The sequence below is a fragment of the Amblyomma maculatum genome, chromosome 2 (genome assembly GCF_055883805.1).
Source record: "Amblyomma maculatum isolate TAMU_Amacu chromosome 2, ASM5588380v1, whole genome shotgun sequence".
Taxonomy (NCBI): Eukaryota; Metazoa; Arthropoda; class Arachnida; order Ixodida; family Ixodidae; genus Amblyomma; species Amblyomma maculatum.
The window spans coordinates 35,807,624-35,833,743 of NC_139345.1; the positions used below are offsets into that span (position 1 = coordinate 35,807,624).

The 26,120-nt window shown below is 44.2% G+C and overlaps 1 protein-coding gene across 4 annotated transcripts in view; it reads right to left on the bottom strand.

The window, feature by feature from the left end:
- LOC146198351 (uncharacterized) overlaps positions 1-26,120 on the bottom strand; it is a 48,727-nt gene that overhangs the window by 20,554 nt on the left and 2,053 nt on the right. For 2 of the 4 annotated variants that reach the window (XM_084593818.1, XM_084593817.1), the window contains exons 4-7: positions 25,114-25,213; positions 24,988-25,041; positions 23,216-23,344; positions 21,838-21,914 (exon numbers count right to left, since the gene is read on the bottom strand). In XM_084593818.1, the coding sequence (XP_084449944.1) occupies positions 21,838-21,914; positions 23,216-23,344; positions 24,988-25,041; positions 25,114-25,213 (360 nt within the window). Of the gene's footprint in view, positions 1-11,057; positions 20,801-21,837; positions 21,915-23,215; positions 23,345-24,987; positions 25,042-25,113; positions 25,214-26,120 lie in introns of those variants that run through there. The other 2 variants (XM_084593820.1, XM_084593819.1) reach the window with 2 other exon arrangements.

Genomic DNA, 26,120 nt, shown 5'->3' on the forward strand with positions numbered 1-26,120 from the left:
TGACACCATCATCAAAATAATTTATCCCATGTTTGAGTTCTTCATGAAGGACAGTACGAACTTCCTGACCAACCTAACTGACAACAACAACCCTCGAGGTATATTGTTTGTTATCCTAGGTGTTGCGTCGCTGAACACCAACATCCCTCACTGTAACGGGACAAACGGCATCCGTTCAGTTATGCAACTTTGCGAAAGAAAGGCAAAACTTTCGAACGGATATTGACAGCCCTACACTGGTTTGATTTGTGGTGTTCAACGTCACAAAGCAACTCAGGCTATGAGAGACGCCGAAAGTCTTACAAAAGCTATTTCTTTAAAGCTAGCACTAGATGTTTTTCATTATTTATTGGTTCACATCATGACCGGATTAACGGCACTTCGATGCGAACATGGATTGGTCTTAACTAGGCTAATATATTTACCGGCTTGCTGGAAGGCCACTTTTTTGCTAAACACCCAATAAAACACATTTACTATAAGGAACTTATCGAAGATACTGTCCTTATTTTACCAACATTTTGAACCAGCGCTCTTAAGAATCGTATAATGTATTAAAAAAGTACATTTGTCTATATCATTTGCCCGTTTTCCAGCCACCATCATTTTTTAGACGTGACAGTGTCTAACCGACGGCAAGCTTATTTAACACCAGCCTCTACCAGAAACCCAGTGGGAGGCGTCGTACCCCACACAGAGGCAGCCTATTCGTTTCAAATGAATATCCTCGGACAACCGCGATTTTGACCGTTACTGTGCTGACCTTGATTAAACAAAATACCCAGCGAAACTTATCGACGATGAAATAGAACGTGAAGGTCGCCATGGCCGTAAGGTGCTTCTCCGCTAAGAAAAAAATTGGGTGTTTAAGCATGGTTACAACACAGCGATCCGAGCGTAAGCTTTATTAAGCATGGTTTTGCACGGTTAGGCAAGGTTGCACACGGTTTAAATTAGCGGGACGCTCAAGCTTCGCTTTCGGAGGAGACGCGATCGAGAATTTAATACCGCCTTTTCACTCAACGATTGTTGTTAAATTTATTTTTCATTAAGTTGGTTCTCCGGGAAATGAAGGCGCAATATCTACTCACTTCTCGGTGGACACCTAACCTAAATTGGGTGAAGGTCATATTTGGACCCTGTGAAGTGATATCAGAAGTTGCATCTGTCTGCTTCTTTTCTGTGTCCTGTCTCCGGCGTATTTATGCCTGCAGTATAATTCATTGTGTAGAATGAAAAATCTCATTAAAAAGCCAAACTATATACGTAAGTGTTATCACAAACTACATCGCGGGAGGTCCCAACATTCCAACGTTCACAATATAGTTGTTGTTGTGGCTGTAGGAAGAAGGAAAAGAAAATGCACGGGCCTGCTACTGGCTCTGTAGCTGAGCCACCTCCGCTGCCTCGTGCGGACAGGAGAAAGTTGAGAAAAAAAGAAAAAGAAGAGGAAGAGAAAGACGCGCGCCGGTGGCGGGTGCAATGACGGCCTACAACAGATAAAATTCGGTGGTTGGCCAGGGCCCACCGCAAGCGGCGTTGACCTACCGTCCCAGCCCTGTAGGGCCAGGAACAGCCACCCTTCACCTCCTCCCCTGCACAATATAGGGGACAATTACGCAGTATGCCTGTACGTTGGGAGCAAAAGTAATTTTTAAAGGCAGTTGCGCCTAGGTAGTTTGTATGCACAGGTTTTTCCCTTCTGAGTTGTGTAGTAGCACTCATTTAGCATCCATGTAAGTCCTCGTTAATAGATTTAGGACATTGCAATGCCGTATACGAGCTCCATGGTGTGACTGAAGCAAACCCCCTGGGTTCTGAACTTTTGACAAAGACTGTACGCGAGCTACCGATATAGTGTCGCTGGACAAACGTGCTGCGAGAAACAGAGGCGGTGGCTTGAGGACGTGCAAGTACGGTACACTCGAGAGAGACAAGCGCCACCTACGAGTTCCTGTCGCGGGCTGCGAGCGCGCGAAGGCTGATTGCGCCCTTGTGGCGCCAAATCAGGGCGTCCATTGTACGTGACGCCGTCGGACCACGGTGATCCAGCCAAGGGCGTCGCGATGCGCCACGGCTTCGCTGCCCGCGAAATCGCATCAGGCGCCTCTCGTTACGGGCCCTTTCAGCGGCCCGCGCGACCGGGCCTAATCTCATTGCGCAGGCACAATCAAAGCGCCACCAGGCGTGAACTGCTGCTCTCTGCGGCGTTCAGCGCACGCCGAAGCTCCGATGAAGAAGAAATTTGGTCTCTCTCTGTCAGGAGCGAAACTGCCTTTCGCCGCCCTTCAACCGGCTCAACACTGAACGAAAAAAAAAAAAAAAAAAAAGTCCACACGCACTCCACTAGCGCTTTCATTTGTCGTCGAATCAGGCAGAGTAATTAACGCCCGGATACATAGTCCCCATCGCTCGCTGCATGTTCTTTTGTAGCCGGAATTATCGCAACATCAGGCACAAGTTCCCGAATGATATTGGGTTAGATTCTTGAATGCTGACCTTATTAGAGGCGCGCTCTAATCTAATTCTGCGAACCGGCATCGTGTCGTCGTGGGCGTGCACGAAAAGCATGAAGTGAACAAGCCGCATAGTTACCCTTCGACCCGCATTACCGCTGCTTCACTCAAACCGAAGCGTTGCGTGGTACGCTTACCGAAAGGACTCCGGTTATTGTGCGCCGCAAAGTTCATGCTTCATGCATAGTTCGGACTTTTCTATTTTTTTCCAAGTTTCAAATTTCGGTTCACTGGTTTTGATATTTATTTCAGAATGCAATTTTCATTTCTTTGTATGTATGTGTGATTCAACGGCATAAGCTCCTGTGTCGTCGAAGTGCATCATATCATTCGATTCACCAGTACTGCAAAAAAATTCGTCCTTAGAACTGTGCTTGCAGGAAGAAATGCCATCGCCATTAACAAATGGAACGGAAGTTGTGCATGAAACCGTAAGACGAAAACTTGGAGGACACTTCAATCACCATTAGTTGCGCACACGCGATGAGTTTCCACGCATTACCACACTCAAGCAGTACAAACAGCACAAACATAAAATTGGTTAAAGTGTCTGATCGGTCTAATCCCCATGCAGCCACCTTCCAGTGAATCCCTTTTCTCCTCTAAAAGAGAAGAGAGGAGGACCTCTCTCTCTCTCTCTCTCTCTCTCTCTCTCTCTCTCTCTCTCTCTCTCTCTCTCTCCATTTTTCCACTTACAAACCGCTGCAGGTGGCAGCTGGCTCTTCCATGTACTAGCCTTCGCCGGTTACAGGTGACTCGCAATGTGCCAGATGGCAGGAGGCAAGTGTTTGAAACCGCCGGATTTTCGGCATGCTAGCGCACACAACGCAAGTGGGAGATGCCGTCTTAAACGGACCCTGAAAAAATATATATGGTCACATTCCAATGCAAAACAGCGGTAAGGGTGACCCTGGTGAGCATTCAGTGAAGTTTAAAAGCTCTGTTTGCATCCTGTATTAACAAAAAAAAAAAAAAAAAACAACTAAATTTCTGCTCGCAACCGGCAACACCTCACCGCGCGTTCGGTTTACGTCAACGGGGCATATCTGGGTGTGCTCTTTCACTGGTCTCGCTCAAGTGACGCGGGCAAAGCGGGGCGTGGTCGGCGGCCTGTTTCCTTTTTCTTAAAGCGTCAGCTCTACTCAATGTATTCGCCGAGCACTAGCGGACTGCGTCCTCGTGACCTTCTGCTCAGCCTCAATGTCAAAGCTCCGTGTCAAGCTATAGCAAAATATGTGAAGCTCATGTCGAGAATAGCCGCGAATTTTAGGATAGTGGGACACTATATATCAGAGGGATAAGAAAAATAGCAATCCTCCTAACTGATAAGGTCGCCGCTATCCTAAAATTCGCTAATAGTAATATAAATTTAATATCGTTGGATAGCTTATGCCGAGTTATTGTGATTTATTAATTACGCGCCGCAATTAATCTCACTAAGTTTATTGTGCTTAAAAACTGAACTTTATCTACATCAAGTCATGTTTCGTTGGATAGCTTATGTCAACGTAATTGCGCTGTAGCTATGCAATCGCAATATACGCATAAAGGCCCGGCTAGATGGACATTTCCCACATCTAAAAGTGGAGTGTACCTTCATGTCCATCCTCCTGGTCCGCTCATTCTCTCGCTCCGACCGAAAAGCTGTCAAGATGCCAAGAAATGGCCAGGGGATAGTTGAAAAAACTTTGAGCCATGAACCAAAGACGCAGCGGCAGCTTGAAGAAAAGAGTGGGGGAAAACCGCTAAGTCCTACTATTGCAAACCGGACCCCTCTTCCGATGCGTCCACCCCGAGAAGCGTGCTAACGTAGCTTAAGATTGGCTGCGAACAATAACATGCACATTGTACAATGGAATAGCAGAAACTTCAGTACCAATCGAACTCTCGACGGCGCTCGACTGCTAAAACAAAGGAGGCGCTGTCGAATCCCGGCAGCGGTGGCCGCTTTTCGATGGAGACGGAAAGCGAGGGGCCCCTGTATTGTGCGATGTCAGTGCACGATCCTTATCCAATGGCTCCTGACTTTACCCTCGCAGCCCCACGTCATTCTCATTCAGGAATCGCGTGCTCTTAAAGGTATTCCGGCTACCGTTCCCTGCCTGCAGCCCATGACAGCGATTGTGCCCCATTAGTGATGAACACTTATATTCGTCGGGATCTCTGATTCGAGGCTATCGACGTCCCCTCTGGTCCCCTCCCGTCTTGAATGTCACCTCACGGCGTTTACATTGTACACTGATCACTCATCTCGACCGTTGTCCATTCTAAATTTTTGTAATCCGTCTACAGAGTACACGCTTTTCAAGCCGCTCATGCACTTTACTTCAACATGATATCGAGACTCCGACTTCTTAATAAGTGGGGAATTTAATGCCACCCAAGTTATATGAGGTTACCCTCGCACATGGCGACCTGGCCGCATACTCAACAACACATCAAATGGGGCTCAAGTGTTATGGTGTCGCAGCGCTGGCAGACAAGGACAAAAGGACTAGGGACACACACACAACTACGCTGAACTTTATTTTGGGCGCTTTTGATCTGCGCATTTAAAATTGACAGAAGGAACTGGACACGCAAGCGTACTTACAAGACAGATATAGCAATCTCAGTAGAAGCACGGCCGCTAGATGGAAGCGCACTGTGCACTTCCATCGAGCGGCCGTGGTAGAAGCATCGCAATCTCTCGCAATCTCAGAAACCGAATCGCCATCCCAGTAGCCGTATCGCAATCTCAGTACGAGGTTCTTGTTTCTTGCCAAGATTCTGGTGTTCGCAAATTTTGGAGGGTCGCTCTTACAGGGTGAGCAGTCTCGACAGTGTATTGCCAAGTTGCTTGATTTTTTTGTCTTTTAGGTTCAATTTATGCTCCTGTAGTCTTTTATTTACACAGCGACCGGTCTGCCCAACGTATTCTTTGCCGCAGGAAAGAGGAATAGAATAGACAACTCCTGTGGAATGGGACAAACGGTTCTTTATGCTTTGTTGTGCATTGTTTCCTTCATCCGGCTAGCTTGTTAACGCGCTAAAAAAGTCTGGAAAGGTGGTGAGGTGCAGAAAAAAACTACCTCTGTTCCTACTTTTTTCCCAATTCTTTTCAAATTGTGGGATACCTGGTGAATGTACGGAATGACAGTAAATTTCTTGTTCCGATCTTTTTCTTTCGATGGAATGGACTTTTGGTTTTGCATGGCGCTGAGCATTTTCTCGGTTATTGAAGAAAGAAGTATTGCCGGGTATCTGGATTGAAGCAATCTCTGAGCTTGAGTCTGAAAACTTTCTTCTAAAGAGTGCTCACAGGATTTAGTTAACGCGTTATTAAAGGCGGCTTGCACTATATGCTTCTCTTAATTAGCTTGGAATCGGCGGAATCGTAAGGTTGGCTCTTGGCTCAGAGGACCAGCACACGAGTTCTGGAGAAAACCACGACCCGAGCTCAAGAAAGCGAATGAAGCCGTCCTCCGGGATTTCATACGTTAAAGTCAATGGATATAAGCATTGATTGAAATTTGCCAAAACACTGTCAACCTGTAGTAAGACTTTATCATCGTGACTGTCTAAAAATACTAGATAAGCATCCCCGTATCTGAAGATTTTGAGAACCTGTGAATTATATTTAGCTTTGTGCTGAGTGCTCTTTCGTGCTTGACAAGGTACAGATCGCTCAAGATGGGGGCGATACATGAACCGATACAGATACCCTGTTTTTGCATGAAGAGCGAGCCGTACGTTCCACTCAGTGTGGGTGGATGTGAAATAATTAAACAGTAGTTCGAGAAAGCCGCTAACTGAAATGCTACTGGCATTTTGAAAAGCTACGCTGCCATGCTGGTCGACGCACTCGCTAACACATTGGAGCAATTCAGCGTGAGGGATTGAATAATACAGATCTTTTACATAGACGGAGAAACCTAAAAAGAATCTACTCTGGTTATTTTGCAGGAAGTGAATGACGTCTTTTGAATTTTTAACTAGAAACGGGTCATCTATGGCCAGCAGCTTTTTCTTGTAGAAATAATGCTACGGATTTTTACCAAGTGTCTTTTTTTTTTTTGACAATCACTCGGAACGGGCATTCATCTTAGTGCGGAAATCAGGACAGAATGCCAGCGCCTCAACGCGTCCTCAGCTCCGCAACCTTGATTCCCCTTACATCAGCTAACATGGCCTCCGAGATGCGGAGGGTGATCTCGGAGGCCATGCAGCTAACCAACTATTTCAACGAATGCTCGCGGCTCAGGAGCATCGATACGACAACAGCGTCGGCAGTGCTCTGCTCTTTGAAGCAAGAGCAGGAGCCCTTAAAACGCTTGCCCACCGTAGCCGGTACGATGAGACTATTACATGCACATTGTGTCGGCTGTACGGTGCCGAATCCGAGACGATGGAGCACGTAGTGCTGCGGTGCGCATGCCTCAAAACATTGCTCCCAGGGTGGTCATCATGGCAGAATCGCCAGCGGAAATGCAAGCCATGCTAAACATTTGCAATTCGGAAATTGTCTCCCTGGGACTTAAATTCAGTGCAAAAAAGACGGCCGTCGTCCGCTTTGCAGGGCACGCCAAAGAGGAAGCAGAGCTGATGCTTGGTAAAGAGAGGCTGGCAGTACTTACGGAGTACAAATACCTCGGGGTGAAACTCTGTTCGACCAGTGGTAGAATCTGCAGCCTCCAGGAAGAATCGGTGCGAAAGGCAGCTACGCGCGCCCAAGCAATACTCCGCCGACGTTGCCTATGGGGCTGCAACAGATTCGTCATGGTGCGAGACCTGTGGAAGATCATCCACGTCCCCGGGCTCACATTTGCGAACGCAGTGGTCTGCTTTTCGGCGACAACGCGCAACTGGCTGGAGCGGCGGCAGCGTGAAGTGGGGCGAGTAGCACTGGGCTGCCATTGTAGGGTTGCGAACGAGGCAGTACAAGGAGACCTGGGGTGGTCCAGTTTCGAGGCCCGGGAGGCAACGAGCAAGCTGGGATACCGCGGTCGCCTCATTTTTATGGCACCGGAGCGCTGGGCACGCCGAGTGTTCGAATATTTGTCGGCCACATGCATTAGAACGAGTTGGACGGCCCGGATCTACCAGCTCGAAAAAAAGTTCGGATTTTTCAAGGACCCCGTAGCGGCAGAAACGGCTGGAAAGTGGGCTGCCGAAGTGCGAGAGCGAGTGGTGGAAGCCGAACGCCTACAGTGGTGCGCCAGCATGGAAGGCAAGACCACCCTGACTCTCTACCGGAACCACAAGCGGAACATAGCTCAGGAGCATCAATACGACAACAGCGTCGGCAGTGCTCTGCTCTTTGAAGCAAGAGCAGGAGCCCTTAAAACGCTTGCCCACCGTAGCCGGTACGATGAGACTATTACATGCACATTGTGTCGGCTGTGCGGTGCTGAATCCGAGACGATGGAGCACGTAGTGCTGCGGTGCGCATGCCTCAAAACATTGCTCCCAGAGGGCGCTACACTCGCGCGGGCGCTCGATTTTGACCCGCCGGACTGTCCTCCGGGTGGTGGCGAGAGTGGCGCGAACAGAACTCCCTTCGTGCAGGCGTCCAAAAGGAGACTCACGGAGTGGTGGACAGCAATACGCAAGCCGTAATTTTTTTTTTTTTAAATTTTGTGTGTGTGTGTGTGTGTGTATGAGTTAAGTGTGGTGTTGTGTCTATGGTACTTTGTATTGTTTATGTTTTTTTTTACGACTGCGGCGCCAACATGGTGCCCGCCCGATACGAAGGGTAGAGTCAATAAATCATCATCATCATCGCTCGATTTTGACCCGCCGGACTGTCCTCCGGGTTATCCGGCTGGTGGCGAGAGTGGCGCGTACAGAACTCCCTTAGTGCAGGCGTCCAAAAGGAGACTCACGGAGTGGTGGACAGCAATACGCAAGCCGTAATTTTTAATTTTTTTTTTGTGTATGTGTGTGTGAGTGTATGAGTTAAGTGTGGTGTTGTGTCTACGGTACTTTGTATTGTTTATGAATTTTTTTTTACGACTGCGGCGCCAACATGGTGCCCATAGAGTTAATACAAAGACTCTAGAGGGAAAGCTGGGCAGGGAAACAAGTTTCCCACTGGTCGTCGCCATTATCAAATTTGTCATTGTGGCCAGCACAGTTTGCGCTCACTGCGTCAAAAATGAATAAAGGTTTGAACAAAAGTTTTCAAAGCCGCTGCAGATAACACAACTGTAGGAAATTTCTATGCATTGCTTTCAAGTTTCAAGCACATTATATGATCTTTCAGGCACCTTCTTGATCGTAAAGGAATGATGTAGAACGATTGAAAACCATGTTCGCGAGCAGACGTAGCAGACGCCCTTTGAGTTTCGGTTTCAAATTTCAGTTTTCGAGCGCCGCGAGGTCAGACACTTGAAACGAAAAGTTTATAACAGGTGCTTGCTCTTTCATGCATCGCGATGGCGCCTTCCTGCGCTGTATGCAAGGCAACAGCTATAAAAGGATCCGGCATGTCGCTTCACGTGTGAGTAGACGTGCCGATTTTTATATTTGCAAATTTTATAATAGGTGTTCATAATAATACCTTCTACAAGGATAGGTATGCGTGAGAGTCGAAACTATGGACTGCAAGGAGTGTACGTGAACAAAAACCTTCCTGTCTTTGTTTCTACGCACACAAGACAAATCAACAGTAAACGCAAACGAGCACCCTTTGACATTTACTGTATGCAGCACTATAGCCATCCCGGATAGACCAAAAAGGGCCGTTGCTGTGGAATTCGTCACTGTTTTTTTTTTTATTATACTGTGGTCGCCGTCTTGCGCCAAAGCAAATTTCTGACGTGTTTTCAGGTGATCGGGCACAGAGATGCATGTGTCCTCGGCAGACGAAATGCATGCGAAGCGCGTAACAATCGCAGGGATAGCCGGCCTTACGATAACAACTGAGAAGAGGCAGGACACCTATGTGATGTTACAGTAGGTACGCGACGCAACATACCACCAGAAATGCTCCAGACGCGACGATTCTGCCGTTGTTTACAGCACCTACTTTACAGTAGCACAGTAGCCGCCAGTTAACTGCACGCCGCCATCTTCCCACGATATACGTTGCCAGCTTCAAACCATCTTCATGCGCCTGATTTAGCAAGTAAAACTCATCTGGCAACCATTAAACAGTGTGATGATGGCGGCAATCACGCGGTCACTCCTCGAATGCATTGGCTGAACGGGCAGCTTTCCCTCTAGAGTCTTTGTATTAACTCTATGATGGTGCCCGCCCGATACGAATCATCATCAAGTCTTCATTCCCAAATTCGGCAAACCTCTTCACCTTAACCTGCGTCCCATTTCCCTTATGTCCAGTGTGGGCAAGACACCGGATCATGTCCTCCAGACCCGGCTCAGCCGGTATCTGCAGCAACCTCGTGCCTTCGTGCATGTTTGGTTTCCGCTGGGGCTTGTTCACCCAGGGTGTCTTTCTACAACTCAAACATCACATTTTTGACTCCCCTACGGCTATCCTCGGTGTCGACCTAACCAAAGCATTTGACAACGTTACTCACGCAGCCAACCTAGAAGGCCTCCACGTCCTTGACGTTGGCCCGCGAATGTACATACAGCTACATCCGCGGCATCATCTCCGAAAGCACTGCCACACTCACCCTGAGCAACCACCAGCTTTCCGGTGCCTCACTGGGAGCGCGGGGAACACCTCAGGGTGCTATTCTGTCTCCTATCCTCTTCAATATAGCCCTTCTCCAACTCCCCCACCAATTCGCCCATGTCCCCGACATACATTTCAGCTTATAGGCAGACATAACTGTCAGGGCTAACCGAAGCAGTGATGGCGACATGGAACACAACTTACTATCGGCCCTCAACATAATAGACTCGTACTTTCGCGCGCGCGGCTTAGCCTGTTCCCCTTCCAAATCAGAACTCTATAGCCTCTACCACCCCACCAAACCACCCATCTCACTCACGCTAGGCCATCGCCCTATTCCCATAGTCTCCAAGATTCGCATCTTTGGCCTCAACCTTCACTCCCACAGAGCGCAGACACCATCCAAGCTCTACAAGCCCAAACCCAGCAAGCCGTTCATCTAATCCGGCGCGTGGCGAACCGGCGCGCGGGTCTGAGAGAACGGAACACACTTTGCCTCACACAAGTTTACATCAAGAGACGCACGGCGCACACATTCCCCTGCCTCCCTACATTCCTCTACCTGCACAAAGGTCACCCTCCGTCTACCCTCCGGCAACTCTACTACCCGACTTCTCAACCTCACATTTGAGGAGCTGGCAGAATCCACTCTAACCGCACAGCTGACTCGACTGTCGGGTACCGCGGTAGGCCGCACTCTACTCTCAGCTAGGCATAACGCCGATCCTCCACCCTACCCAGGGGTCTCCCTACCTTTAAACCTACGTTCCCATCTCGTCATCCCTCCTATCCCCAAGCACATGCAACCCGAGCATGACGGAGAACGCGGTGATTCGTGTAATACCTCCATGCATCATTATAAAGCATAAAACACTTTACTAAAATTACGAAAGCATGGCTAAAAGCTAAAGAAAAAAAAAAGCAAAGATCTAGTGAATTTTGCATAGTAACGTATTATATTGTCTTGTGCACAAAGAACAAATGCATAACACCTTTTGCTTCTACTGTTTTAATGTTTACACAGTACACTGCAAGGCAGGAAACATACAACGAAAGTCTGGTGTCAATACCATTAAGATAATGTGGCAGATCTGTGCATTCGGACAGTGCGGTGTGGCAGACATCATGCTCATGGCGGTAGGCAGAGAAGACTATTATTTAGCTATTAGCTAATTATTTTCTTAATTTTGAGTTCGACGTCAAAACATTATACATCGCCGAATAAGCAGGATTTGATATCATAGGCAAAACAGTTTGTAAAATTTATTAATCGACAACTTGGTTTGAAATATATACATATAAAAATGAGCCAATATGGGAGTAGTGTAATGAAAGGTAATGGCAGTGCTGTGTTACATGAAAAATTGTCCTAGGTTATCTCAAAACAGGTCGAACAGTAAGCTGCATCACAGCATCCGGATAGTGAAGAGGGGGCTTAATTTTCTAGTGTTTTAAGATGTCAAAGACTAGCAAAGGATCTAATTTTATGACATAAATAGATTGTGTGGCACTACGCAAAGACGCTGGCGTGTGTATCTGCGTGGCCGCCAAGTGAAGCCTTTGGCGTATGCAGTGAGACGAGCGCGAGAACCGCACTCTGGCAAAAAAGAATCAGTATCGGCAGAGGTGTAAAATCTCTTGATAGCAAGGTGGGTGCAGTGATGCCCCCTAGCTAGGCAGCTGAGGCATCCTTCCGAGTGGGCAGAGAGGGAAAGTGACACTGAAAGCGAGCGCGCTTCAGCAAGCCTAACATAATCAGCTGGGCTGACGCGACGCATTATATAAGACGATACGTTTACAACATAGCAATGTAAAAGCGTAAAGAAATCATGAAGGAGCTAGAAAACCATGCCAAAATGAAGCAAAATTTTTTGGCAGGACTTCCAGGTAACGGGACACAATCGAAAGAGAAGGGGTAAAATGGATAAACATCTTAAAAGTGCATTTCTCTCAATCAGCCCGTTGCATCAGACCCTCTGTCATTTTCCCCTTTTTCAACGATTCCATCCAGCAGATTTCTACCACAGTGACCAAAGGGAAGGTCAAGTATTATGATTTTTGTTATTGACCAGCGAGCAGCTCCAACATGTCATGCGCATGAAAATTGAAGCTGAGCTATGTGCAATACGAGCAGACCAAATACCGGTCCGTTTGTTTTTAACTTCGCAACTAAAGGATGTCTACATTTCAACACTCGACAATGTGGATCCCAAGAGACGGCTTGTCAGCGAGTGTTGGTGGCAAGAATAGCGACTCAAGCAGACAAACTTAGCCTCCGAATCGACATATATAAATGACACTGTGACTAAAACTTGTCGTCACATCGGAGACACGTGCTGCACTCTGGCCTTGAGCTCATTTTCAAGATTGCTATGCTTTAATAAGTTATTTTTCAAACTAAAAAGGCTGACATGTCAAAGCTAATATGCACTTCTGGGCACTAGTTATTCTCAAAGTTAGCACAAATATACTGCTGAATCCTTTCATGAAATTTGTGTCCCAAAGAAATACATCCTTAGAATTCCTGACAGGTCTATGCGACAAGTGCCAAAAATAGCAACGCATGAAATGCCTATCATTCCCAAGTCGATCCACGATTTAAAAATTTCACTTTGCTGGGTGGCCAAAGGTTCCTTATACAAGTTTTAAAATATATAAAATTTTCACTTGTGTGAGGCCTTCATTTATGCTAAGGCTCTATGTAAGAAGTCTGCAAAATTTAAATTTCAATGAAACTTCCAAACAAACAACTATGGAACACCTTTTTTTGCAGGTAAGTATAAACCAGAAAATAATCATACACTGGCACTTTGCCCAACCTTTTAATGCATTCAGGCATTTTGCTGTAAACTATATTTAACAACAGTGGGTGGACAATGCAATCACTGCTAACAGCTACACCTGCACAGACTATGTGAGCCTTCATCATACAACTGAAATTGGATAACAAAAATGCAAAATGTATTTATTTCATATATGCATTTTACACTTGTAAGCATGGCCATCTATTGTTTTACCTGGTAAAGAACACCTGTGAACGAATAACGTTTGTTTGGTTCTCAAGCTCCTCATAATGCGCAAGTCTGATAAATAAACTTCTCTCAGCATTCAGCCTTGTGCATGCCGATATATGGTTGCATGATGAATACAGCCTACACAGTGCAACAGATGTGCATTTATTTTTGTCTACTTCATAAAAACAGCATATTAACATGACCAAACATTATGCTGCGAAAAATTTGCAGGGAAGCACACATGGCCTTGCTATCTTTTCCAATATGTGGCTAGCAGGAATATTCAGCCATTCTAACATTCAGTGACTTTATCTGGTCGTTTGACCTGTACAACACTCAGTGCCTAATGTGAACTAATGGAACAGGTTTATGGCTGCAAGTTAACTCGTAATGATTATTAACATTAATGTGGTACCATCTGTCCTTGTACAAAAGCAAGATCAAATTGGCCCCTGACTTTCAGATTAATTATTAAATGAAGTCAATTACTACTGTAGCTCTGAAAAAATTGTCCACTCAAAAAGCTTTTCATTCAGAAAGCTATTAGAAGCACCTGTTCCAATGTACATGTGCAGCTTAACAAAAGGCCATTCAGGAACTGAACAATATAATTCTGTGCCAAGCTGTCATAGCAGTACTGTTTTCAAATAACAGATGTCTCGTTTAAACTCTGCTGCCATTGCCAGATCATCCAGCCTGTCTGTGCCACTTGGCCCCTGCTTTTATTAGCCCTTTTGTCTTCCCAGCTGAAGGCTTAAATGCACAGCTCTTCAGTCACCAAAGCTGTGTGCATCTCAAAAGGAAGTTATGGGTTCAAGTGATGTAAAAAGCAATCACACAAAGAAAATCAAACTTGCATTCTTCTACCATTTCCTCTAAGAGCTTTAACAAATTATAATTGTAATAGCTAAGCTAACAATATTAGCATAATATGCAAAAGAGAGGCTTCTAGGAGTATGCAATAGGGGGTAGCTAGTATGACATCTTGTAAAAACAAAAGTATGCGAAGGACTGGAGTGAGTGAAGGACACGCATCTTCCCCGTGTCCTGTCTTTCGTGCTACTTTATGTTTCAGAGACCTCTAGGTAAGGCTGTAGAAAAAATAGCTGCCAATCTGGCTGGTGGCCCAGGCATCTCAGAAGTCGCAGCAGGAATCTCTCGGAGGATTTACTACTATGTCATTGGCCGGACAAGTGGAAAGCTCTACAGGCGATGCGGGATTTTGCCGTTTCTTGAGCGACATGGGACAGAACTCGGACTTGTGAGATTAATTACTGTGCCTGTATATTTATGTCATATCTCTACTCATCGCATCGTCACCCATCACGACCCTCTTTCACCTCCTTTTCCTTGGGGCAAGAGTAGCAGGCCAGATGCTCAATGTTTTAGCCGGCTTCTCTGCCTTTCCATTCAATAAGCACATCTATCAGAAGTTGGCCGCTCAATGCCAACTGCTACATGCACATATCGCACAATACAACTGAAACAATCTTTTTGGGAATATACTGCTCCAACAAATTCTTTCGGCTAAATACAGTAGCATGTTCATTACAAAAACTTGCTACAAGCTTCAATAACAAAGGGGGCAAGTACCAAAATATTTTGAATCAAAAATAATACAGCGCCACGGTCAAGGACGAAGAAGGCACACAAACGACAGGACTAGCGCCTCGGCGTGCAGTAGTGGTTAGCGCGCTCCTCTGGGGTTTGGAGGGATAGTGGTTTGACTCGCAGTGGAGACTACATATTTATCTAAAGCGCTAGTCCTGTCATCAGTTTGCCTTCTTTGTCCTCATCCGTTGCGTCATATTATTTTTGATTCAAAATGTACCAACTAGCCCAAACAAGTGTTCTACTTACCGCGATATAACTGGCACAACACCTGCCTAACACAACATTATTTCAAGCAATTATATATTTCACCTAAAATATTCCCATGTATGCGGAATATGTTGATCCATGACAAAATATTGGAAGACGTCTGGATAAATGCAGCGATAACACACTGCACTGCTACAACTATGTCAGTGCACCTCAATGCACCAGATTTACTGAACGCAAGCATTAGAATGCAGAGTTTTTGTCATTAACTCCAGTAGCAATGTGCCGACGTACCACTCGTATGAGACCAGGCTAGTGTGGCATAAAGTAAGTGAACACAATGCAAAAGAAAAGTGCTTGACTAGGCCTGGCCATTTGTCCATTTGTATTCAAATTTACTTTTGCATATTGAAGACACTGTGCTCCACTCGCAGAGAGGTTTTCATGTGCTCATTAATGTTATGTGCAGTTGGAAGGGCAAGAATTAGCACCTGTAGGTAGCACTGAAAATATGACAAGGGTGTCTGAACAACATGGCCACAATTTACCCTTCAATGTAGACACATTCACTTTTACTTCATTCTGTTTACTTTATGCATGACCTATTATTTTTGTTCACATACATTGCAAAGGTGCTTTGAGTCGATTTAATAGAAAAACTAAACAAATTTGACGTGCAAATGAAATGTACACTCAGTGACATCACAAATGTGTTTTTATGTCGCATCATAGAATACATGCAGCAGCGTAAATTTTGTATAAGGTAGTACAAAATTTATTATAAGACAACAATATCTCACAAACTATTTTCCATCAAGTTCATGCAAAGATCCACCAGCAGAGAAAGGAACAGTGGCAACAGTACCTATATATACAGTCGTGCCCCGTTAATATGACCCCCGTTAATATGGACGACCCGAATTATGGACAGTTTTTCTGGGGACGAAACCTTTTCAATGTATTTATGCCTCGTTAATATGGAAACTCGCTGTCCGGACAATGGACAGGGGAAGAATGAACGCGCCCCACTTGGGCCCATGTATTTTTGTCTCGTTAATATGGACAGTGCTTGAAAAAAAGCAGAGGAGTCCGAACGCCGCCCGCGAACCTACGCGACAGCCGATACGGCGGGATGCCTGAACGAGTCCTGTGGGGTTGGAAATAACCAAAGCGGGCGTGTCGCCGTTCTAAGGGAAGGGGGAGGGGCGGGGGGAGAAGAACGTACACAGCAAACCGAGGGTCAGCGTAAGAAAGACCCCAAAAGGGGGGAACCAGGAGATTTCTGGGTGCAGCGGAAGTGCCGCCGCAGTCGGGAAAACAGCAACATAAGTTGCAATAAATTCTGCTGAACGTGAACAGAGAGGCCGGTAAAAGCGTAAGAAAGAAATGACAGGAAGAAAGACAAATGCCTACAGTGGCGGTGGGAACTGATGTTTTCTTTCCCAAAGCGCAATGTGTGTTCCATGAAGCCGTTAACGCTTTTCGGTGAGAGTTAAGACACACTCACAAAGTAGAGCGACAAAAGAAAGGCGACGTACGAACACGCAACCGGGACCGGGCGTCCCGTCCTGGACGCGCTTCCCTCTCATGCTCCTGGTTTTCGTCCCTGTTGCGCTGCCGAACTGTCAAACTTTGCACACTAGGCGGTCCGTATGTCGGCTTCGCTTTGAGTCAACGATGCGGCCTTGACAAGGTCTGAGCGCTTCGTAGTCGGCTAGCCGTCGTTCTAAACTGTACTTCAGCTTGCAGTGTTTGTTTTATGGAAACACGTAAAAACGGCGCCATGAAGATGGGATGTTCGATAGCCCTCTGCATTGCAGCTTGCCAACTTGACTCCCTTGCTCCCTTACAGAAACAGTACAAGGCAAAAGAAGAAAGAATCAGAAGAACGGAAAGGCAGAAAGGTTAACTAGGCAAAAAAGTGCACAGCATCTGGAGCCTGTAGCCCTGAACTTAAGTCTGGCTTTTGGCATGGCGGGAGTTAAACGCAAAAGAACAGAGCTGAACGTAGGCGCGAAGAAATCTGTGAATACAAGCGGCAAAAGCCATCTCAGTCAATCCAAGCTGCGAGGGACTAGTATCGACAGCTCAGCTGTTTCCTCGCCTCAGGAGAATTTCAAGCAGTTACTTAGCGGCTACTTAGCGGCTACTTAACGGCTACTTAGCTCAGTGAAGAGCACATTTTGGAAGTGGCGGTGAGTAGAGAATCAGACGCTGATTCATCGGCAAGTGAGGAGTTCGTGCTCGAAAGTTCGACCAACACAAAGCCCAACATCACGGGTGTCATGGTAAGCGAGTCGCTTCAGACTGCACTACAATTGTTTGAAGACAACAATGACAAGGATAATGCACTCAAAATTGCCGGTGTTTTGTGAAATTTTGTGTTCAGTGCACACCGTTATGTACAAAAGCAGTCGTTAATTACAACTCTCTTTTCTCAATAAAATCCTTTTTGTTTTTATTCATGACTCGTTATTATGGATGACTCGCTTTATAGACAGTTTTGGTCGGAAACCAAAGTGTCCATATTAACGAGGCACGACTGTATATATATATATGTGTGTGTGTGTATTTTATATCGCTATGCCAGAATCCTAAGCAGTAATGTGTTTTTTATGTTCTTGACAGTTTATACACATGGAAGCACGGAAGCCCTATGATTGTTAAGTATATACTACTGAGTAGTGTAGACCTAAAAAGGCAGTACGTGAAAATGTAAGCAGCTGAAACACATGAGAGATCTACCACAAAACTCGAATAACATGAGCAAGGAACCTGCATGCAATAACCCTTGGGTGCTTGTCCAGCTACTTGAAAATAAGAGTCTCAAGTGTGTGCCATAAGAATCTTGGCCAAAAACAAACAAACTGCGCAATTAGTTACACACTGTGTCGCAACTGGATGTTGTACTGCTCAATTACAGTCTGATATATATAAAAATTTCTATTTGGTAATGAATTAAACTCAAATGTTTGACAGAAGTTTGTCTGGTTCGGATTCTTCGGGACAAAAAATAAACAGCACTGATCAAAAAAGAAACAAAAAATTTAAATATTTTAAAATGTAATTTCATCAATCTATATTTTTTATTTGTGCCATCTTATTTTTCATCAAAATAACATTAGTAGCAAAATGATAACTATGGAAAGAGCAATAACAAAATGTGTAAATAAAAATTAACACTATTTTCGCTCTTTATTTTGGCCTAATAGTCTTTACTCCAGCTAAGTTTAATATGCAACATTCTGCACATTTCACCCTCTGTGATCTGTTATTACACCTACTGATAAATCATCTACAGCACTCTATCTTATGATCGAACACAATTGCAACACACATCAGCAAATCAGGGTAGGCACAATAAGCTTGGACACTAAAGATATCTGCCCAGAAGGCTCGAAGATGTTGGGTCCACAGTAGAGCATAGAGGTTTTATTAAAGCTGCACGTAGGAATTAAGAGATGCTGTAGCGAAGGACCTAGAGTCGATTTCAGTCACCTGAGGGTGTTTAACTTTCAATGGAATGATGCTGGGCTAGCAGGAAGTCCACAGTGCTACACACCGTGAGGGAGCAGCGAGGTTCTGAACAGTTCTCTCTGCAGTTTCCAATGCAGCTCATGCAAAATGTCCACAATTCTAGGCTGTTTACAACATATGGTAATGTCTACGTTTTGCAGGTATCTGCAAATTTTTTGTGCTGAATACATTCAGAAAAGAGTTAATGTAGGCTTGCACACAGTTTGGCAATCAGTAATCACAATAACACTGGCTCTGATATAAGCTAGAACAAGCAAGTAAAAAAATACATGAGTTATTAACTTAAAAGAGATAAACCTGACTCACCAAGTCAAGTTTGAAGCTATCAACCATGAAAGTATATTGTTGTGTGGTGTACCATGCTGGCATTCAGCAAGTGAACTAAGTGTCTTGGTGTGTGGACGAAGACATTGAGTGTTGAGTTGTGCGGTTAGGCGGTGCCCATCGGTTCCAGAGTGGTGTTGCCCCCTGGTGCGTGATTTCAACTCGTAACAATATGTAGGAACCATGTTTTTAAAAATTCAGCACCACGGTATTCATTCAAATGCAAACTGCTTCCGCATGCAACCTTAAAACAAAAAGCTCATCCCCATAAAATGCAAGGGAAACAATTTAGGCAGCTGCCCTATATAAACAGTTTGGGGACGCTTTTTTAGTTAGCAGATGCTATCCAAAAATAAATCCGTAGGTCATTTCACCTGCGCAGAAGGGCTGATGCAAAGCTGTGCAAAACCACTATGACTAGCATTCCCCAGTAAAAAATGGCATATTAGCCATAATTCCTGTATTCCCTTATGTATGAAAACAATGGAATACTGAGAGCAATAATAAAAAAAGATAAGGCCAACACAGAAACCAAACTGAGTCATACCAGCTGTTTGTTTAGAAGCACAAGAACTGTGACTGCGAGTAGCCATAGCAAACTTCGCACTTATGTCCCTTTATGCAAAAGAAAATCATTTTATAGTAGGAAAGCTAGAACCAGTAACCACTGAATGATTGACCGCAGGTGCTATATGAGATTCCCGGAATATTTTTCAGTGTTCAATGCATGTTTTTCTTGGAAACTTCGTCCCCTTTGTGTCATTAATGGTTTACTCATTCTTGCACACAGCCTGATATATTGAGCCCCTATGTTTAGCTTAACTTGTGATAACCTAAAATAATTTACAAGATCCTCTCAAGATAATCTCAGATCAGTCTACTGTACAAGAACAGGGGAACATCAGTACTTTAAGACTAATGAGCTTGAACATTATTGCTCTTTTTCTGGTAGGTTTCCAGCCATGCATTACGGGCAGCATTCCTCTCAAACAATAAGTTTTGTTCAAAGGACGAAGTTCCAATCAACTGCTGTTTGATCTTCTGAGCTTTCATTTGTACCCCACTATCACTGCAAAGAAAACAAAAATAAAAAGCAAGAGGGTGCTATCCCCTACTTATAGTAGTAGTAGTTTCTTTCCAGCTGCCTCTGACAGTCACTGAATTCTCCCAACTGCAAGCGGGTGCCAACATCAGCCCAAGATGTATTCCCAACAATTGTACAAACTTGTGCTCTGTGAAGCACAAACAAACCGTGAAAGTACGAAAAAACTAAAGTCCATTCAGACACTGTGCATGTGCATTATCCTTGGTCCTCATCATTTTTTAAAACTTGTTTAATATAACAAGTGAACATAAAAACGGTGTTAAACTGCTTGGGACTGTATGTTAAGGAAGGCATTCTTATCTCTCCTTGCTATTTTCTGAAAATCCGCATTGAGAACCTTGTATCTTTCTCTTTCCCCCATAACTTTTGCCATCCTCCTTTCCTCAGCTATTTGTTAAAAGTGATAAGGTACTCCTTCTGTGGCTTGATTCTGCAGCAGTGGTGCGCATAACTTTGTGTGCAAAACTTTGAGCGTCAGTGATGAAATGGCTACACAGTTCCCTGTTGTTCAGTGACCCATACTTCAATTTAGAATTTTTCTTTTTGCAGCTGGCAGCAGCAAGCTTCTTCCACATGAGTAAGCATGAGACTTCACTACTTTCCTATAAAATTTGCCTTTCATGTCAGCAATGATACGGAAAAAGTGATAAACAGCTAAAAGGGATAAACAGCTAACCAAGAAACATTAAAAAGGAGGCAGCCGGATGGAGCTCAAGGGTACAGTCTCTCCATGACCCAGCCAGGTGCGGCCTCCCGTGTTCCCTTGGCTGGGGCCTTTCGGAACACAAGACGGTCATGCATGCGTGAGGAATGCCCCTGCCAGAACTCCATGTTAGATGGGATCAGGCAGTAGCCACCCCTGGATAGTAAGAGATTGACAACACAAGGCTTATGATGATCAGTCGAGGCAATGGTTTTTGACAATTTCCTCGGGCTATGGACAACTTCCACAGTTTGCTGTCATCAGACATACATAATAAGTACACAAAGTACTTCACAAGTATGTTGTCTCCACTGTCATGTTGAGCATCACACATGAATATTACGGGCAGTATGTCTGCCAGGAGGTAAAATCTGCCTTTGGCGTTATCTGCGTTGTGAATGAAAAATCATGGGCATGCTTTGGCAGGCTTTAGTTGGCAGGTGACGTGACCAAGCACTGATTGGCCGGTGGGTCGTGTCACATCACAAGGCCACATGACACGGCCGAGTTGGCAGAAGTTGCCACCTCGCGTAACTCTCCTGAGATGGGAGCACAAGATGGGGATAAAACCTGGAACCCTTGAATACCATGTCAAAGACGTACCCCTATACAAAACAGGCCCATTCGTATGGCTTGGTTAAAGAGGGGCTTTATACTTATATCGGGTGGTATTTCACGTAATGTGGTAGTTTACAACAGCATGCTGAAGAGTATGTGTGGGATAACAGAGGCACAAATCAAGGAACTAGTGGCAAAGTGAGCAGCAAGGTGAACATATGCAAATAAGGATCCACAAGAGGAACTGCAGACTGGAGCCAACATCACTGTCAGGTCATGCGCTTAAAAGGTGGAGCACTTAAGTATCCCCCAAATTTGGCTAAGAGAGTGTGTGGCTTAAGTAGATGCAGACTGGTGTTTGCCTAACAGAACTATTGAGGGAAAAAAGATGCAAGCCCCAAAGAAGCTTTTGGAGCACAGAAATAGAGAAATGGCTTAGCTTCTTCACTGGTTCAAAGAACAGCATGGTGCATGACATAGTTTACACACAAAATTATGTTTCCACACTTCTGTAAAGTCACTGCATCTTCAAAGTCACGGATAAATAGCTTTTTAAACATTTTCATGAAATGATGTCACCAGCGCCTTAAGAGAAGAGGCGTTAGTACTCAGTGATTCCTGCTCACTATACTTACCATGAGTGTGGCTTTGGAACTTCCTTGCTAGAATCTGCATACTGTGACTTCAGTGCTTCATACTCTGCCTCAAGGACCTGAAGAGAAAACCAATGATTAGAGCTGTCCTTTTCAATACATAATGTGAAGTGCAGCACCAAGACAGTTTAAATTAGCGTGACTAAATAAGCCCCACAGACAATACTGGCCAACTTTAATTGTAACATAGGCATCCAGGTTACCCGACACTAGCTTTTCCTTCAAGTGCTGTTCCAGTCATTAGACCGAAGCTGCACCATTGCTACTTCTGTCATCAAAGTCTGAGATGTCTTGCCTTAATCACCGAAATGATCACTAAAACGTAATCCTGACAAAAGTATGTACTGAAAGAACTACATGGTGCATGATAAGCTGCAGTAGCCACTTCATCACAAATGCAAGACATTTCAAGAATGCGATTGTAAACATAGTGAAAAAATGAAAAATTTCTAGAGTACTGTACAATCTACATTGCAGATATGCAAAGGCCTGAGTGTTGCTGCTGCACATGGTGCATCGTGCGTCCCTTGTATAGCTTTTGCTAGCAAGGCCAGGACTTGTGCTGCACAGTGGAAATTTCCACTCCTTCGCGCGCGTTCATTTCAATGCTCCTGCAAGTGTGGAATTGGACAGTATACTGTCACTACTGTTGCGTGGCATTCTTTGGCAAGCGTTCATTGCAATACTCATGCAAGTGTAGGATTGGATGGTAGGCCGTCGCTTGTGCCATGTGGTGTTTTCTGTCATCATTATGAACTAAATGCACTGTCATTATCATCACTACTATCATCATTATCATTATCACTAATTGCAATGTCAGTGTCATTGCTACTATCATCCTCAGCTAGCGAAGGAGAGTTACGATGTGAGGTGATGCTCACGATCCCCGGTGTGGCGCAGTTGGTTCAAGCGCTCAACTGGAAATCCGAGGGATGGATGTTCCAATTCCAATTGGAGACAGGATTTTTATTTTTCTGATGATTGGTAGATGGAGCGGACACTTTCTGTCCACAGTTTCTGTGGATGCCACTCATTAGCTGTTAAATGCTATCATGTTAAAAATATTTACTGTCTGGTATGGGTTTTTTTTTTAATGAGAACGGTTCAACACTGTTAAGCCGAATGTGGAGCGAAAACATTAACTGCGGGTGACCGAGCATTCTTCTTCCTCTTCTTGTTATTCTTCTTCGTCATCTTCTCCTTCTTTGTCATCTCTTTTCCTTCTTCTTCTTCTCGTAGCTACGCTGCTTGTCAACGTAGCTGCGGCCACCCGAGGTCTTGAACATCTATCGCAGAGTAGCTTTCGCTACAAAAAGCAAGCAATATTTGAGGGGATAAAAATTAAAATGTTGGCACTCACAGCTCGAGATTCCACAGGTGCACTTTGCTTGGACACTACAGCAGCCAGCTGTGACTCACGTGGTCTGCTGTGAAAGTACTGTTCAGACACTTCTTGGGACGTTTTTTCCACTGTGCCTTCAACGCGGACCTGATACAAGAAAATGCACATGTTGCTGAAGGCTGAGGATAGTCAACTATAGTTTTACAGCATTCCTCAGTAAATTTTGGCCTGTTTTCTGTACAAACCGCAGCAACAATCATTACTTTCACTTGCCTCTTTTCGTATTGTTACATTTTACAAGACAAAGTTGACGGTTCAATGACTGCAATATAGCAAAAAACTAGAGAGACATCAAAGCATCATCTTTATTGCCTCCTCAGAATCATCACATAAGTATGAAGTCATATATAACAATATGGCGCTTGAGATCTTTCATGCACCCCACAAATTGTTATCTCTACCCTTTGTGACACCTACCACCAGGCCACTAGGAGGCAGAACTAACTGCTTTAAGATATCTGTCATCCTGTTTTTGTGAAGATTTCTCCTTCAGTTTCAAAGCACAACCACAATGCAGACCAAGGAAGAGGATGACAAACACGTTTTGTCACTGTGACACACAGGTCATTATTAAGCTAAGTCCCCCAAACATGGATTCTTACAAACAGGCCATTATGTTTCGTTTTTGCTTTGTGAAACAGCTTCTGAAGATGTGCGCATATTTTTACACTATTATTGTTACCACAAATGTGATTGTTGCAGAACATGCAGTTGAAAAAGAAAGCACATGCAAAGTGACATAACTGCATACTGAGCGGTCACTTGCTACTACACAAGGAGTGGTACATGTCCATAAAAGGCTTTCAAGCTGCATATCAAGCTCAAACAAAGTACAGATGAATGTCGAAACACCGCACCCAAAGGCAACTGAAAATTTTTGTCAGTTATCCAGAATTCATATTCCGTGGTGCTTTTTTTTAATGAAATTGAGAGTGACAACTCTAAAGTGCCTGGTAAAAAATATCTGGATGTTAAATTTAAGTGAGTTTGAATTAGAGTTACTCCTATCTTACAGTGTTGGTGTATGTGTACTGATATGCTGCAAGAATCAGGTATAAAAGGAAAGCTCATAGGCACGAAGTAGTGGGCAGCTACTTTGATACCAGGACAGCCAACTTCTCGCAAACAAGCTCAAATCACAAATCAAGTGCTTTATCATGGTCAGCATTCTGAGAAGGAAAGAACCGTTCCTTCAGAATGCAGGCTAGCATTGAATGCCACACTCTGAAATAAAAATGTCTAACCCCTGAGTTTCGCATCATTGCTTTCTTTCTTCCGTTAATAGATATATAAACACAAAAAGACGACTCTTTCATAGTGAAAAATGCATGTGACCCGAGTCATGAACATCTCAAGTAGGACAGCCCAGAGCTAAATGATCATCTAGCCCATTCTAGCTATGCCCTGTTTTAAAAGCAGAAAGAATGTACTGAAAAAAAAAAAAAAAAAGCTGAATACAAACACATGAGCAGTTCAAAAACCAGTACAAAAGTAAAAATAAACTGAACAAAGTAAGGCATTTGATCTCAAAATTATAGACCTGTGGTGTTAAGAACTCATAATACAAGACAACAAAGGTGTGCAATGACAACAGCTGCACATAACTAGTGAGGAATGTAATGTCATAGCTATCAAGTAAAAATAAAACAAAATTATGAGACAGCACACTAGAATAGCAATAAGTATAACACTCAAGTCTTCTCAAATTATTTCCAACAAGAAAAGCTTACCTGCCGGTGATGCTTGTCCCAGTAAAATAGTAAGCAGGCATTAGGATTTTCTTCCTAAGGAACGGTACCATGAATATTACATTTGTAAAGAACCTCGCAACATGCAAATTACTCTAATACACTTACAAGCTCTCTCCCCTTGCGACTTTCATAGTTAGTGAAAAATACAAAGCCATCCTTGCCAAAACCTTTCAGAAGAACCATTCGAGATGAAGGAAATCCAGACCTGCAAGCAATAATGGTAGGTACAGTATATGGTATGATATTACCATGACAGTCACCATAGTGGATGCCTCTGGATTATTATTGACTAGCTGGGGGCCTTTAATATGCACTGATGTTGCAATGCACAATCACGTGTTTGCATACTGCTTCCACTAAATGTGCCCGTCATGATACGGATTCAATCCTGCAGCCTTGAGCTTTTACAGCCGCTGTGCCTATATGGCGAAAGATGAGAAGGAGATTAATTTAGAACAGTTAATTTATAAGAATAGGAGGATAGCTTAATCAGCTAGGTAAAAACAATACAAGGTCTGCAGAACTTTTTATACCTATTATTACTATTACTAGAGCATGCAACATGGAAAGGAAGGCTGCAGTACACGCATGTTGGGCTGTAATCCGTGTGTGTAAAGCACAAAAATGAGCGGCTCATCTTGCTCATCATCAGACTAGATGCAATCAGAGCATTTATGCCATTTTTCTTTTAACGCATTAACCCAAATTTTATCACAATGGAACAAAAATGTTTCCCTCAAAATAAGATGGACACAAGACAGGAAGACAAAATGACGCACTTCAAAATGCACCAACTAGCCCAGCAACACGTTTTACTTAAGTAATCACAATGGTTGAAGATGGTGCTCAATGTTGTAAAGTCAACCTTTATGGTTTAAAATTACAAACATAAGCTTTCCATTACGAAATTACATGTAAACGTGTGTAGCCAGGTTTCACCTTTAAAATAAAATCTGAGTGAACCAATCAACAATTGAAATTAATTTAATTCAAGGCCTAAATTATGTGAAGATCTAATAGTTCCAATAAAGCCACTCCTATTTTTTGATAGGCCTGCTGGACAGGCCCTACCAATATTAGTGGGGCCAATAGCCTAGTTTGTGACTAGATTG